The sequence below is a fragment of the Lynx canadensis genome, chromosome D3 (genome assembly GCF_007474595.2).
Source record: "Lynx canadensis isolate LIC74 chromosome D3, mLynCan4.pri.v2, whole genome shotgun sequence".
Taxonomy (NCBI): domain Eukaryota; kingdom Metazoa; phylum Chordata; class Mammalia; order Carnivora; family Felidae; genus Lynx; species Lynx canadensis.
This window is the reverse complement of record NC_044314.2, coordinates 69,253,693-69,269,336: the sequence shown is the minus strand read 5'-3', so window position 1 is coordinate 69,269,336 and position 15,644 is coordinate 69,253,693. Positions and strand designations below refer to the sequence as shown.

Genomic DNA, 15,644 nt, shown 5'->3' with positions numbered 1-15,644 from the left:
GGCCTCAGTTTCCTGTCTGTAAAATGGGCACAGGCAACTGCTCTGTTGGCTCCTTGAGACGATGTGTGCGAAATGAAGTGAGGAAGCCCCTTCAGAATTTTCTCTCTCTCTCTCTGTCTCTCTGGCAGATGCTCCCCTCCCCCAATCCAGATCTCACAGTGCTTGGTGCAAAATCCCTTTTGCGGGGACCAGGGAGCAGGGCGTCACTGGGAGCAAGGCAAGCTTGGGCTCAAGAGCAGAGGTGTAGGGGCTGGAATCCGGGGCCCACTGTGTGCTAGGGGACCCTGAATCTGATGCCTCTAGCTTCGTGGGGTACCTTGTCCCCAGGAGGCCCTGGGTGTGGCATCAGCAGCGACACCACCACTAACAAGCTTTGAAACCTCTGGCTCAGCTTCCCCTTCTGTGAAATGGGAGCAAAGACTCCAGTCTCGTGGGCAGGAGCAGGCCCACGTGGCTAGTCCTAAGGTGGGGATGAGGCTTGGGGGCCTCTGGAAGGCTGCAAGGACCCCTCACCTCCCGGCCGCCCCAGAAACGGATGGCAGTGCCAACAGCCCCGTCTGGGGAGTGCTCTGTGCGCCAGGCCTTTATAAGGCCCGAGGGAGGTGACATTGCCCCCACCTGGGGGGCGATGAGGAACTGAGGCTCGGAGAGAGCCGGGGAATGTGGCAGGGATTAGGGGTTCAAGCCCCAGCCTGTGACTCCACCGAGGCTGTCTCCTGATCTTGCTGTCCACCCCAGGAGGGGGAGGAAGACGGTGTCTGCCTTATCCGAATCCTCCCTGATCCGCAAGGCTAGTGCCGTGCCTGGCACATAGTAGGGACTCCGTAAAGGCTTAACTGGATGAATGAGCCAGGGAGAGAGTCCTTCTCCCCAGTCCCAGCTCCTCCCAGCATGCCGGTCCTAAGCTGGGTGTCTCTGGGGCTCCAGGGTGGGAGCTCACTTAGTCACAGCCTGGCCCATTCTCTGGGAGGATTTTCTCTGCAGGCCGTGGCTCGGCTCCCAGGGGAGGCCTCCCCCCCTTAATCCCGGAGGGCGGGCTGGGCGGGGTAACTCCTGCCTGGCACAGGGCCCTGGCCGGGCCTGCGCAACAGCACGCTGAGGAGGGCGGGCCGGTCACGGAGTTCAGTATCTGGGTGTGCTCCCTCGGCCGGAGCTGGGCCCCCACCCCCAATTCCAGCGCGTTAGCAGCCCCCGAAATGACTGTTCCATTCCTTCCTTGCCTTAGAACTCCCAGCTCGTGCTCTCTTTGAGTGTCATTCATACTAAGTTATGAGTGGTTGTCAGACTCTCTTGCCCCTCAAGTCTGTCGAACCCAGACATCACTATGATCGGTGGTGTTTCTGGTGCTGTGCGACTGAGAAGGAAATTGAAGGGATTTTCGCTGAGGGTGTAGGGGAGGAACCGACTCCCTCACCCGCACCAGCCCAAGTCCCTTTGTGAAGCAGCTGGGGTGGGCAAAGGACACTGGTCTCAGCAGTTTGCTGCTGTTTCAGGAAGTCCCCAGCACGTAGTAGGCCCTTAGCGAGTGTCTGTCCAGAGGATGACAAGAGAATGAGCCGTGTTCTGGACCCTGACAGTCCTCCCCTCCACCCTTTGACCATATAGCTGGCGAACTCCTACATATGCTTCAATGCCCAGTTTACATACCCCTCCTCCAGGAAGCCCTCCCAACTTATTCCACATCCAGTTAATCTTTTGGGAACTCTAGTCCGTCAGAGATGGGCAAACCCTGCCCAATTCTCCCATTTCCTGAAGGGAAACACCCGACCCCGAGCCAGGGGCCTACCCTTGGCGGAGGTCTCCCAGCCACGTCAGGGGCAACCTCAGGGGGATTTGAACCAGACATCTCTAGATCTCCTCGGACGGTCTTCAGGCATGAAAAGAGGGTGTGGGCGGTGTCTCTCTTCCCACGCACGTCTCTCCGACTCCGCCCCCCCCTCCTTAGGGCCTCCTGCAGAGCGGAGCAAGCTCCTAACCTTTCTTCCTTTTTTTCTCTGCAGCCCATGACCTCCCTGCAAATAAGGCCTCAGCCACCCAGCCGGGCAACCACTTGCAGTGCCTGTCTGTCCACTGCACAGACGACGTGGGTGACACCAAGGCCCGAGCCTCCGTGCCCACCTGGCGGTCTCTGCACTCCGACATTTCCAACAGATTCGGGACGTTCGTGGCCGCCCTGACTTGAATTGACAAGAAATGCCCCTCCCCACCCCCCACCCCCCCGGGCCCTTTCCTCCCCCCACCCCCCTCTCCTCCCGCCCCGGACCCCCTCCGCCCACCCCACCCTCCTGGTAATTTGAAAGGGCCACTATTGCTGAGTGGATGATTTTTTTTTCTAGGTTGGTACCTGCTTAGTGGCATATGGACCGGAAAGGGTTAATTTAAAGGGGAAAAAAAAAAGCCTCAAAAAATTTTTTTAAAAAAGAAACTTGTCTGCCACAGTATGTTACCAGTGTTAACCCTTCTGCAGTTAGCAAACTTTTGCTTCAGCCTTTTTCCTGCTAGATATAATTCCCGTTTTTCTGTAATCTTGGCATACGTTTTTTAGATGACCTCTTTCCTTGTTTTATTTTCATGCTGCTGTATGTCCAAAGCATTGTTATTTCATAATAAGACAAGAGTTACTTTCTTTTTTATTCTCTTTTATTCTTGTCCCTCTCCCCCTCCCCCCCACCCCACCGCCTTTTCTTTCTTTCTTTTTTTTTTTTTTTTCTTTTTGCTTTGTTCACTGCTTATTAAAATGGAAATCCTGGAGAATAGTAGTTCTGGAAGATTGCCGGGTGAAAGTCAAATTGTCATCACGATGTTATATATTGACACCCAACTGTCATCAGTCAGGCAGGAGCCAAACAATTAATGCCCCCCTTAGGTCTTCCGCCTGGGATTTTGTTTTGTCTGTTCCCTAAGAAAATAGAGAGAGATATATTTTTTGTTCCTACAAACACACGCTCAGCCTTCAGCTCCGTTCTGTCTTCTGCTGGAAGCTGTCCTCTCTGCAACGGAGGTGATGATGTGTCCAGCCCGCTCAGTGGGAAGGAGTCGGAATGTTCAACAGTGGTGTTTTTTCTCTCCTTTTCTGGGCCTCTGTGCAAACGCCCAGGCTCTGAATTTTCATGCTATGCTAACCAGCCTTAGTGTGCATGGGGGATGGTGCCTTTCCAGCTTGCAGAGCCTCTGGGGGCTCCTGGCTCCCGCCCTGCTGCAGCCGGCCCGGCTGGGGTGGTGGGTGCCCAAGTTAGGGGAGGATCAGTTCTTAGCCCTTGACCTTTGCCGACAGCTGTTCCCATGCAGGCATTGTGGGAGGAAGGAGGTGGGATGCGTGTATCTCCCTCACCTCTCCCATTCTGTCCCCACCTCCCCATCTGTGTTTTTCCCCCTCCAACCTGGGCAACCAACCTCCCATCCCTGGGAGGAATGGGACGTTTGCCAGGGCAGGGAAGGAGCCCTCAGGCTCAGCCTGCCAAGCCCCCCCCATCTCCGAACATGGGTGTATTTCTCTGCAGGGGTTTGCGTGCTCCTGCGGGTTATGGGAAGGAAACAATGAATAGAACCAATGACTTTGATTCCTGGGCCTTTTTATGTAAGCCCGGAATACCCCCCACCCATCTTTTGATTTCATCTCACCCTGTTGCAAAACAAGAGCCAAGTCCTATGCGCCTCACCAAGAAATAATCTCTCAGAGCCGAGAGGGGGTGCGGCTAGGTGAGTGGCATCAGAGAGCGGGGCTCCTGGACCCAGTGGGGGACCCAGAACGGCAGTCATTGGAAGCCCAGAGTTGGTGGGGCGGGCACCTTTGGGTGCTGTGGACGCCTACGAAAGGCTTGTATGGCTCGGCGGGGTGGGGGGGGGGTGGGGAGGCTGTGGGGGGCACACAGATTCCAGGTGGGCCAGACAAGAAGCCGCGGATAGCCTCTCACCCACGTCAGTATCTCCCCTATTTGACTTCAGTTTTTGTTCAAGAGCAAGTCTTACTGAACGCCCCGTTTTGAGCCTTGCGTCCCCTCCCCTCTGCCCCCAGGTCCCCCAGAGTTCACAGACCTGGCTTTTTTGTTGTTGTGTTTTAGCAAGTGACCTGAAGGCTTGGGGCTCACCATACAACACCCACACTTTATTTCAAAGAACTTTTCAGCGAAGGGAGAAGAGGGTCATCTCACTCTTTCCCCTCCCCCTCATCTTTCCCGCGAAGGCAGGGGCAGGATCCTTTTGGCTGGGGTCTTGAGACTAGAAGGTCCTTGCATGGACTGTCTGACCAGAGCCCCGGCCCCGGGCCCCGTAGAAGGCAGGCAGAAGCAAGGGGTTGTGAACTGATCAGTCTCCAGAAGGTGTGAACCGTTTTCTGCCTCCAGAGGAAAGAAAGAGAGAATGTCCCCCTTCCCCGGGCTGCAGGAGGGTCAGTCACAGTCTGAGCAGAACTCCACACCCCCTCTGATTCCTCCATGTACAACAGGTTGAAAGCTGCATCATTTTATTTTATTTTTTAAACAGGAATGATTTCTCCTTAATTGCTTAAGGCCGGGGAGCCAAGCGTCTTGACTTTCCCTGTGTTGAGTTCATTAGCACCTGGCCATCAGCTCAAGGTCCCCGCAACGTCGGAAACCCCTGAAGTTTTAAGCTTCCTCGCTCCCCACGACCCCAGAATGGAACAGCTTTAAAAATAGCCTTAAGCAAAAGGATGTTATTTCATTAAATTTGGTTTAATGGAAAGAATCAAAGCAAATTAAAAACACGCCCAACCCACGAGACTCCAAACACTGGTAATCGGTACTGCATAGCAAACTTTTTTTTGGGAAAGAAAACGAAAACGTTATTGCACATGTAAAATATGAAATCTTAACTCTGCTGTGTGTTAGGCAATCCTGTAATCTTTTTTGACTCTTAAAAGAAATTCATTTCTGAAATGCTTGGTTGGAAGACTGTGACAATAGCTCATGAAATTGAGTGTTATTTTTTTCTTTCTTTTTTAAAAAAATATGTAAAGTGCAGTCTTCTGTATTCATGCATATTGTATATACCTGTATATGTTTTCCTGAGCAGCTAAATAACAATAAATATGACGTTAATGGTGACGGTGGTACATTTGTGGGCGGGGCTTTGCTTGCTTTTCCTCCTGCCCCCTCCTTTTTCCGTAGGTCTGTCCCAGGTTCCGTGGGGGACGGGGGTGCAGGTCTGGATGCTGAAGGGCGTGCGTGCACGCGTGCATGCACGTGTGCTCATGTGCATGCGTGTGATGATGCTGTTCTAAGTTGGGTCACCTCCGAGTTTTGAAACGATGCCTGGGCTGGGTAATTCTTTGCGGTGGGGCTGTCCTGTGTGCTGTAGGGAGTACAGCAGTATCCCCGGCCACTACCCACTGGGTGCCACCTGGGACTGAGAACCTCTGGTATCTGATGGGTGCTGGAGGGAAGGGGCAAGGAGAGACCACCCGAGTGGCCTTACCGTGGCTATTCTTTGGGGTCCCAGCGCTGAGTTCAGATCCCAGGGAGCTTTGTGACCTCCCGCAAGCGACATTTGGAGACTCCCACTTCCCCTTTTTCCTCATCTGTGAAATGGGTCAGATCTGTGGAGTCACAGGAGACAACGCATGTGGACCCGGCAGGTGGGAGGGCTCCATGTGGATAGATTGTATCCTTTCAGAGCGGGGCACAGCTGACAGCCTGTTGGGCTCTGGCTCTCCTGGGCTGGGTGGGCAGGTGGTTTAAGCCTGGTCTCCATTTTCTTGTCTCAGAAATGGAGCAAATGCCATCTAGCTTGAAGGTTACCATGAGCGCCAACCCTGTTCCAGGCCCTGTAAAAGCTCTGCCACCTTATGGGCAGCAGCTTCATTCCGGTACCTGCAGCCTCAGACTCGAGGTCATTGCAAAACAGTAGTTTGCAAAAGGGGGTTTGGGGGTGGAGAGACAAAGTAAACTGCAGTTAGAAGTGAGAATATGCCCAATAGCCCGTGGCAATATGAGGGATGAATGTCACTCTGTGAGATTCATGAATCCCATGTAGGGGGCTTAGGGAGGGTTTCCTTCAGCAAGTTATGTCCGGGTGGGGTTTTGAAGGATGAATAGGAGTTCGTCTTACTCATCCCAGCATATAAATTGACCCTAGTTGGGCAGACATTTTGTTGTATTTCTTCCCTTTATCAGTTCAGAGTCTCTTTATATACGCAAAGGCATATTTGTAGAATGTAGAGTTTTAAGGACAAGGCTCGTATATCCACTTTAATTTGGAGACGCTTAAAAATCTCTCTAACCTTTAAAGGTCTCCTGCTCAAAATGACAGTGGTGTATGATCACGTTCAGTACCCAAGGAAGGGAAGCGATATGACAGAATGATGAGCATTGGGTGTGGGCATTTGGGAGACTTCAGGTCAGTGTGAAATGACTGAGGGGCTGAGTCCCCCTGCTGTCACAGAGGGCCCAAGAACCGGAGAACCACGGACTGGCACATCACTGGGGGGTGGGGTGGGAACATGTGACGTGGGGGCTGCCACATGGGGGTGCATGTTGGCCTCGGGGGGGGCTCCAGGGGAGGGTACAGGTTGCAGTTGACCTTTCCATCTGGACAGAGGAACACCGTCTTAGCCAGATGTCCGGCCACATAGCTTCTCCACCCAGCACTGACCTTCCGGAGGGTTGAGGCTCCATCTCAAGACAGGGGATGAAGGACAGCCTAGGTGGCTCAGTCGGTTAAGCATCCGACCCTTGATTTCGGCTTAGGTCATGACGTCATGGTTCGTGGGCTGGGGGCGCAGAGCCTGCTTGGGATTCTCTCTCCCTCTGCCCCTCCCCTACTCGCACTCATGCTCTCTTTGACTCTCTCTCTCTCTCTCTCTCTCTCTCTCAAAATAACTATCAGATGTGGGGCTCGATCTCACAACCATACCAGGACCCGAGCCACGATTGAGAGTCAGACGCTTAACTGACTGAGCCACCCAGATGCCCCCGAAATGACTTTAAAGTGTCTAGTCCACGGATTTTGGTAAAAACTTACAGTGTTGTGTGTCCATCCCTGCTATCCATTTCTAGAACATTCCTATCACCCCAAAATGAAATCCTGTACTCATGATCACTAAATGCCCGTGATCTCCTCCTTCTAGCCCCCGGCAACCACTGATGTATTTCCTGCTTCTATGGCTTGGCCAGTTCGAAACATTTCAGATAAACAGAATCGTACAATATGTGGTCCTTTGTGACTGGTTGCTTTCACTCAGCCTGAAGTTCTCAGTTGTGTACCTTTTTTTTTTTTAAATGTTTTTGGAACATTTATTTATTTTTCAGAGAGAGAGAGAGAGACAGAGCATGAGCGGGGAGGGGCAGAGAGAGAGGGAGACACAGAATGCGAAGCAGGCTCCAGGTTCTGAGCTGTCAGCACAGAGCCCCATGTGGGGCTTGAACCCATGAGCCATGAGATCATGACCTGAGCTGAAGTGGGACGCTCAACCGACTGAGCCACCCAGGCACCCAGGTTTGCACCTTTTTAATGGCTAAATACTATTCTGCTCTATGACATAGCACATTTTTATTTAGCCACCAGGATGGACATTAGGGTTGTTCACATTTTTTGGCTATTGTACATGATATTTCTGTGAACATTCAGGTAGAAGTTTCTCTAGGAACATATGTCTTCAATTCCCCTGGGTGTATACCTTGGTGTGGAATCACCCGGTCCTTTGGTAACCCATGGTTAACTGTTTGAGGGACCACCAGCCTGCTTTCTAAGTAGTTGCACAATTTTACATCTTGGAAGGGGATTTTTGCTGGTTTATTTAACCCATCGTTCCTCACTCTTCTTTATCACGTTTAAAAAACCGAGGTATAATATACAATATATACGATGAAACACACAGATCTCAAGTGTATAATGTGATGCATTTTCACAAATGTCTGCACCTGTGTAATCCAAACCAAGATCATAGGACAGGACAGACTCCCCCAGAAGGTTCCCTCCTGCCCCTTCCAGTCAATATCCACCCCTCAAGCAACAAAAGGTCGGACTTCCTTTTTTTTTTTATTAAAAAAATTTTTTTTAATGTTTATTTATTCTTGAGAGAGAAAGAGAGGGAGACAGAGCTCGAGAGGGGAAGGGCCAGAGAGAGAGAAGGAGACACAGAATCTGAAGCAGGCTCCAGGCTCGGAGCTGTCAGCACAGAGCCCGATGCGGGGCTCAAACCCACGAACCGTGAGATCATAACCTGAGCCGAAGTCGGACGCCCAACCATCTGAGCCACCCGGGAGCCCCTTATGGATGTTGATTAGCTTTTCCCGTTCTTGCATCTTGATGTCCTATAAAAGGAAGCACGAGCCAGGAGCCCCTCCCTCTTTATTGCTGAGTAGCATTTCCTCCTGTGGACATAAGCAGTCTGTGTATTCATTTACCTGTTGATACAAATTTGTTTCCAGTTTTGGGGGAGCTGGAATAAAAGTACCACTGAACATGTGTATACAAACTTCTGTGTGGACTTAGGCTTTTATTTTTCTGGAATGCCTGGGTCATAACACAGGTACACGTTTCCCTTCTTAAAATACCAAACTGGGGCCCCGGGTGGCTCAGTTGGTTAAGTGTCTCTTTTTTTTTTTTTTAATTTTATTTTTTTAAGTTTATTTATTTTTGGGACAGAGAGAGACAGAGCATGAATGGGGGACGGTCAGAGAGAGAAGGAGACACCGAATCTGAAACAGGCTCCAGGCTCCGAGTGGTCAGCACAGAGCCCGACGTGGGGCTCGAACTCACGGACCGCAAGATCATGACCTGAGCCGAAGTCGGATGCTCAACCGACTGAGCCACCCGGGCGCCCCAAGTGTCTGACTCTTGATTTTGCCTCAGGTCATGATTTCACGCTTTGTGAGATCAAGCCCCCCGCTGCCCCCCATTGGACTCTGCACTGACAGTGTGGAGCCTGCTTGTGATTCTTTCTCTCCTTCTCTCTCTCGGTCCCTCCACTTCTCACACACAATCTCTTTCTCTCTTTCTCTCCCTCTCAAAAGAAATCAATAAACTTAAAAAAAAGAAACTACCATACCATTTTTCAAAATTGTACCACTTTGCAATCCCAGCATGGGAGTTCTAGTTCCTCCTAATACCCTTGCCAACTCTCGATATTATCTGTCTTTTTAACCTTCAGCCATGCTAATATGGGTGTAGTGACATCTCAGTGTGGCTGTAATGTGTATTTCCCTAATGACGTTGAGGATATTTTCATGTATTTATTTGCTATCAGTACATCTTCTCTCATGAAGTATCTCTTAAAACCTTTTGCCCAAGTTTCTTCCTTCCTTCCTTCCTTTCTTTCTTTCTTTTCTTTCTTTCATTTCTTTCTCTTTCTTTTCTCTTTCTTACTTTATCTTTCTTCCTTCCTTTTTTTCTGTCTTCATCTTCCTTTTTCTTTTTTTTTCTTTTTTCTTTCTTTTTTTCTTTCTTTCTTTTTTCTTTTCTTTCTTTCTTCTTTCTTTTAAATTTGGCTGAGTGTCTTTTTATCATCGCCTAATCCAAGCTCCTTCTCTGTGTGTTGCAGATATTTTCTCCCAGTCTGCGGCTTTTTGTCTTGATCTTTTGAAGGGCGAAGGTTTTAAAATTTCACCATACGGTCCATTTTATCAAGTTTTTTTTATGGCAAGAGCTGTGTCCTCCCTAGGGTCGTGCCTGACAGTCTTGTGTTTAGCTTTCGATGGTACACTTTGGTTTAGGTTTGAGACAAAGGTAAGGGCTCTTTGTTTCCAGAATGTGCAGGTGTCCTGTGGCATTGCTGGGAGAGCTTTTCCGTTCCTCCGTAGACTCCTCAGCCATCTTGGGTGGGGGTCATTTGACTGTGCGTGTTGGGCTATATTTTTGCACCCTCTGTGCAGCTTGTCTACCTTTTGAACATATTTTCAGCTGGGGTCACATGGAAATTTGGGCGTGCCTCCTCTGAAGAATGGAACAGAATAGAGGGAGTCTAGGGGAAAGGTCCCAGGGTGTCCTACCATAATCCTAAAATAAACGCCTTGAAAACACGGCAATGTCGCCGTTGGCTGATGAAAGCTCTCGGCCCGAGGACTTCTGTCTGTTGGAAAAGTGTTAAAGACCCGGTAGCACGAGCAGAGACTGTCCCTTTGCAGCCACAGAAAGGTTTTCAGAGTTGAAAAAAGGGTGACTGCGTTGCTGGGAGGTTGGGAGTCGCTCAGGGCTGCGTTTGCGCACCTCTCGTGCCACCGTGCCTCAGACTTCCCAGAAATGTCGCTCCGTGTCTCCATTTACATGGGAAGAAACAGACGCTCAGAATGTCCGGTGTCTTGCTCAAGGTCACGCAGCAGTCAGCCATGGGGTCAGAACCAAATGCCCTGCCTCCCTGCCGTCTCCCGTCGTCCCTCGTCCGGAGGTCTGGCTGCAAGGTAGCTGGGAAGGAGGGTAGCTCCTCTTGGGGGGAGGTTTGTTTTGTACCCACAGCAGCCGGCACAGGGCCCGGCACACAGTAGGACCTCACGAGATACGGGTTGAAGAAAAGGGGCCGATCCTGGTTCTCTTTTCTTGCTTGAGGACCTCTTCACCTTTGACTGCTGTTGAGGTTAAGGGGTGAAGAATGACGCTTGTGTCTGGGGATGAGAGCCGATTGCTCAGACTCTGCCTCTGGCTGATGTACACTCCTGGAGCTGCTTATGGCTGTGCTCACAAAATATACAACAGGTCCTGAGTGAGCCCTGGTATGAAGACAAGTAGGAATAGATGGTGACATTAGACTGCCGAGGGAGGCTTCCTCATAGAGGGCCAGCAGTAGAAGCTGAGAAAGTAGGGGGGCAAGCCAAGGGGATATATGGACAGCAGGAACAGCATGTGCAAAGGCCCTGTGGTGGGAGCCTCTTTGGCACGTTGGAGGAATAGTGAGGTGGCTGTGGTGATAACGATTGCACTGGGCCCGGGCTTTGTGGGGAAACACAACAGCAAGGGGTTCCAGAATCCAGTCCCTACCGTCTGGCCCTCTTACTCTGGGGCATTTCAAGACTGAAACTGAAGTAAGCTCCCAGCATCCTCTTTGCCTTATGACTCTCTCCTGAGATCCCACAGTGTTCCCTTGAGTTTCTCTGTCCCGATCCCGACCCACCTGCTACCTCATTCCCTGGGCCTGGCCTGTCTGTCGGGGTTTGTGCATCTCCGGCTCCCATCAAAGCTCCCTGGGTGTTAGCTGTTCATCTCACTTTATTTTGGCGAGGGAGGTGATACAAGCACCTCTGTGTGCAGAGGCTGCCAGGCCAGAGGCGACAGCTTCGGGGCCTGTGGCTGCAGGCAGACCTGGGGGCACCAGGGAATGGCCGTGAATGCTCCCGTACTCGAGCTAGAAGTTCTCCTTTTATCTTGGGATGGTTTGGGGTTCCCGGTCCCATTTCTGATTTTCCGGGGTGGGAAGGAGGGCGGGAATAATGCTGTCACTGCGGGTACTGCCTGCCTCTCACTGCGCATGTGCACAGGGACTTCCGATGCTCCAACTGTAAGCTCAGGCTTCTTGTCCCCATTTTCTGGGATTTGAACCCAGGCCTGCCTGAATCCCCATCCCAAACTCTGCCTGTGCTCTGTGGCCACCAGGAAGCCCCAGCCCAGCCGGGTCAGGGCCCACGGTGGGGTCTGAACACGTGGAGCGAGGCAGCCAGTGCCAAATTCCCCACTGACCAGCCAAGAGTCGCCTCTCTGGGCTTTACTTTCCCCATCTGAAAAATGGGCTTCAACCAGTATCAGCCTTGGATGCCTCCCAAGGCAAGCTTTCTCCGAGGGAACGATAGAAGGTGGACATTGAAAATGGCGAACTCCTGGGGGCATTGAGGGAACACCCTAGCCTGTTAGCAGAACCTGTCCAGCCAACGGTTATTGATTGCCTACCGTACCCCAAGTACCGGCTAGGCACCCATCCTGTACATTTAGTGCTCCGCCAGCCATGGGAAGTGAGGGCCTCAGAACCCTTCCTCGGTTACAGATGAGGAAAGGAGGCTCAGGCAAACATCTGTGGGCCAAGTTCGCCTAGGAGCTGTGTGGCTGGCCGATGCCCGGAAGACCTGAGCTCCCAGCTTGTGGGCTGGCAAGGGGTCATCTTCTTCTACTTGTGCTTTTTATAGAGGTTTGAGCAAACAGAGGACAAACTCATCCCTCCTAGCAAAGGCCCTGTGGTCACCTTGTTTTCCTAGCGATGGTGGGGACTCAGGAGGAACCAGAACAGAGGCACAGAGAGGTGAAGCCGCTTGGCTGAGGTCACCTGGGCAGCTGGCGGCACCTCCCCCTTCCAGGGCCATGAAGATTCAATCGTGCTCGGCCCAGGGCCAGGCCTGGCCAGCTCCCACTGGGTGAGAGACAAGTGAAGCTCAGAGAGGCATAGCCGCTTACCTGAAGACACACAGCCCGCCAGGCTTTCAAGTTCACGGGGCCAGGTTTGTTTTGTTTTTCCTGCCCCACTTGGTGCCCTCCGTGCAGTAATCCCTGGATAAATGCTCTATTGCCTGCTCAGGGCAGGACCTGGCCAAATCTTCTCTCTTCCTTTTGGCTGTTGTCACCAACGAGGTGGGGAAGAGAGGCTGGGCAGAGAGGCTGGGCGGAGAGGCTGGGAGGAAGGGGCCCCCGACTTTGGTGCCCCCTCCTCCTGGCAGGGCAGGGTGTGGTACGGGCTAAGGGCTCCTGGTGGCCACCCCTCTGGCCCTCCGCCTCCAGTGGGAGGTAGAAACTTCTGCCTCTCTGACTCTTCCTCTTGCTTGAGCTAGAGCCCTGCAGGTCTGGCCGGATGTATGAGGCCTGGAGTGGGGGCTTGTGGGGGCTGCGGGGACTGCCCGGACTGGGCGCGCTTTGGCTGGAACCTTTGTCCCCACCATTACAGCCCTTCCCCAAGGGTGGGAGGAGCCTGACTCCAGGGGAATCTCACCGCAGGAACACATTCTTCCTGGCCCTGCCTTGGAGGCCCCCCCCACCACCCCAAGCAGCCTCTACTCCTCCAGCCTTTGTCCCAAGGAGGAACCCTCAGGACTTCTGAGCCCCTCGGAGGACAAAGGGCTCATTGAGGGACCAAGGCCAGGCAGAGGGGGAGGAGAAGCGTATAGGGAGGAGCAGAGGACAAGAGCTGGGAAGGGCTGCTTCTGCCGCACAAACCCCGTGCGACCCTGAGGACTCGCCTCCGGGGTCCTCCATTTACCCATCGGTGAGATGGGGTGACTGGGGGACATGAGGGTTCGCGGTGGCTGGTCATTGCCTATACGTATAGCGTGCGGAGTTGACTATTGCTGATGTAGAAGCCAAGGCGACCCTCTTGCATGAAACCCGTGGGGCCACCTGTATTTCCAGATCCAGAATTTGGGAGAACTTAAAAAGGTGAGCAACGTAGGATGTATCCCATGTGCTCAGTGACCCTTCCGGGGGCTGCCATCAAATATAAGAAGGCACTGGAATAGTCTCATTAGGGTGCAAAATAAAGAAAGGCTTCCGGGCACACGAATCTAAGAACTTGCTGATTTTAGAACCTTTCTGGATTTCAGGATTGCGCGTGACAGAGTGTGATCCTTTACTGCTAGAATTCATTCATTCAGTCATTCGTTCATTCAGCAAATATTTATCGAGAATCTGCTAGATGCCGGATACCGCGTCAGTCTCGGAGGACCCAGGAGCAAAGCCCCTGCCTTGCGGAACGCACCCCGGACTGCGCGGCCTAACGTCTACACCCGTGTCTACACGTAGCCGGGTTTGTGGAGTCACCAAACCTCATTTAAGGATGAGGAAGCCAATGAGGAACCCTAACCCTAACCCTAACCCCTAACCCTACGCTGAGCACTCAGGTTTTCTCAGAAACTTTCCCCGGTATTGTGTTAAAGGTGGGTGTGGGCATAGGATAGTGAATGGCTTGTGAAATGGACACCATGGTCACGACCAGCTTGAAGATAAGAGAACAAGCCTGGGCCATAAGCGACTGGTGCCCACGGCGGGCAAGGCGGTGCCGGAATGAATCGTCAACGGTCCCCAGAGCCCGGCTCCACTGGGGGCTGGAGGCATGTGTGTGGGACGCTGGAAGGTTGTCGGCTAGGCCTGAGTTCAAATCCTGTCGGAGCTCCTGCTGGCCCTGTGACCTAAGGCAAGCCAGGCTGTCCCCGCCCTCAATCTCTTCACCCCTCGAATGGGCTCCAGGAGCCCTTTGGAGGACTTCTAGGAGGACTGAATGACAGCTACTGGATGTGGAAGGCATTTATAGCCGCTCAAGCTCGGAAACAAAGTAGCTTTTCTCTCTGGGGTCTGCGGCCGGCGTCTCCCTTGTGGTCAGAAGCTGTGCCACTTAGGGCAGGGGCCGGGGGATGGTTAAAAGGCCACACAGAGGGGTGCCTGGGTGGCTCAGTCCGTTGAGCGCCCGGCTTCAGCTCCGATCATGATCTCGAGGTCCGTGAGTTTGAGACCCGCGTCGGGCTCTGTGCTGACAGCTCAGAGCCTGGAGCCTGCTTCCGATTCTATGTCTCTCTCTCTCTCTGCCCCTCCCTCTGTCTCTCTCAAAAATAAATAACGTAAGAAATTTAAAAAGAAAAAAAAAAAGGCCACAGAAGGGCAGGTCCCCCATCCAGACTCTCTGACTTGATCGCCGGGATGTGGGGTGTAGACTTCTGACATCTGGGCCAGATGGTAAAGCTCAGGTTGAGAGCAAACCCCAGTCATCCAGCTGTCCCGTCCTGGTGACTGCCAACCCCTTGCCGTGGGGAGGCCAGGCCAGCTCCTTCTGGGACTGGAGGACCAAGGGCTGTGGGCCGTGCGCTGGGCTGGCCTTCTTGCCAGTTAAGGGCAGGTCGGCTACATAATTGACAGGGCCTGGTGCAAGATAAAAATACGGTCCCCTGGTTCAAAAAGCAGGAGAAAAGCGTACTAAAATATAAAGTTTTCCATTTCCTCTGGAGCCTCTCCCTCGACTCGCCGTGATGGTTTTTACTGGCTGTTCAATGCGGTTCTAAGCCAAGAAAAATTAAGCTTTTATTGTTTTCATTTTTAAAAAAAGTTTGTTTCTTTGTTTATTCAGAGAGCACGAGCGAGGGAGGGTCAGAGAGAGAGGGAGAGAATCCTGAACAGGATCCACGCTGTCACCGCAGAGCCTGATATGGGGCTTGAACTCACAAACTGTGAGGTTATGCCCTGAGCGGAAAGCAAAAGTCAGATGCTTAACCCACTGAGCCACCCAGGCGCCCAAGAAAAATTAAAGCTTTTAAGTTATGAGCATGAATGTGGCCGCTCAACCTTATACTGCACACGGCCACCTTGAAGCAGAAATCGAAGGGCTTTTAGTCCCTCCGCCGAATCGCCAAAACCACACGGTTTCGCATTCGGAGTGCGCGTGCCCGCATGTATTTTGTTTTAATGAGAGCCGTGGCGATGTTGCTCCAACCGAGCTCGGCTGTTTTTATTTCACTTCTTGAGACACGCGCGTTCTGCCAACACTCTGCCTCCCGCTCCCCGATGAGTGGGGGAAGACTGGAAGGAAGAAGAATTAGAGGTTACTCTATGTTCTAGCTTCCTTTTCAGCATCTGGGAACACGAATCAGAAGGGAGACCAGGAAGTTCTCTGGCTGTCCGTCCGGTCCTCGGGTGTTTCTCCCGCTGCCTTCTGTCTGCATTCGGAGGACGTTCGCGTGCAAAATGGGGCCCCTCGGAGCTGCCACAGTCTTAGGTGCAGACTGCTTGCCTTC

At 52.3% G+C, this 15,644-nt stretch overlaps 1 protein-coding gene across 1 annotated transcript in view; it reads left to right on the top strand.

Moving 5' to 3' along the window:
- Positions 1-2,216, top strand: part of MN1 (MN1 proto-oncogene, transcriptional regulator) — a 44,230-nt gene extending 42,014 nt beyond the window's left edge. Inside the window, exon 2 of the mRNA XM_030292265.1 lies at positions 2,001-2,216. Coding sequence (XP_030148125.1) covers positions 2,001-2,182 — 182 coding nt within the window. The 3' untranslated portion in view covers positions 2,183-2,216. The remainder of the gene's footprint in view (positions 1-2,000) is intronic.
- Positions 2,217-15,644: the final 13,428 nt, after the last annotated feature.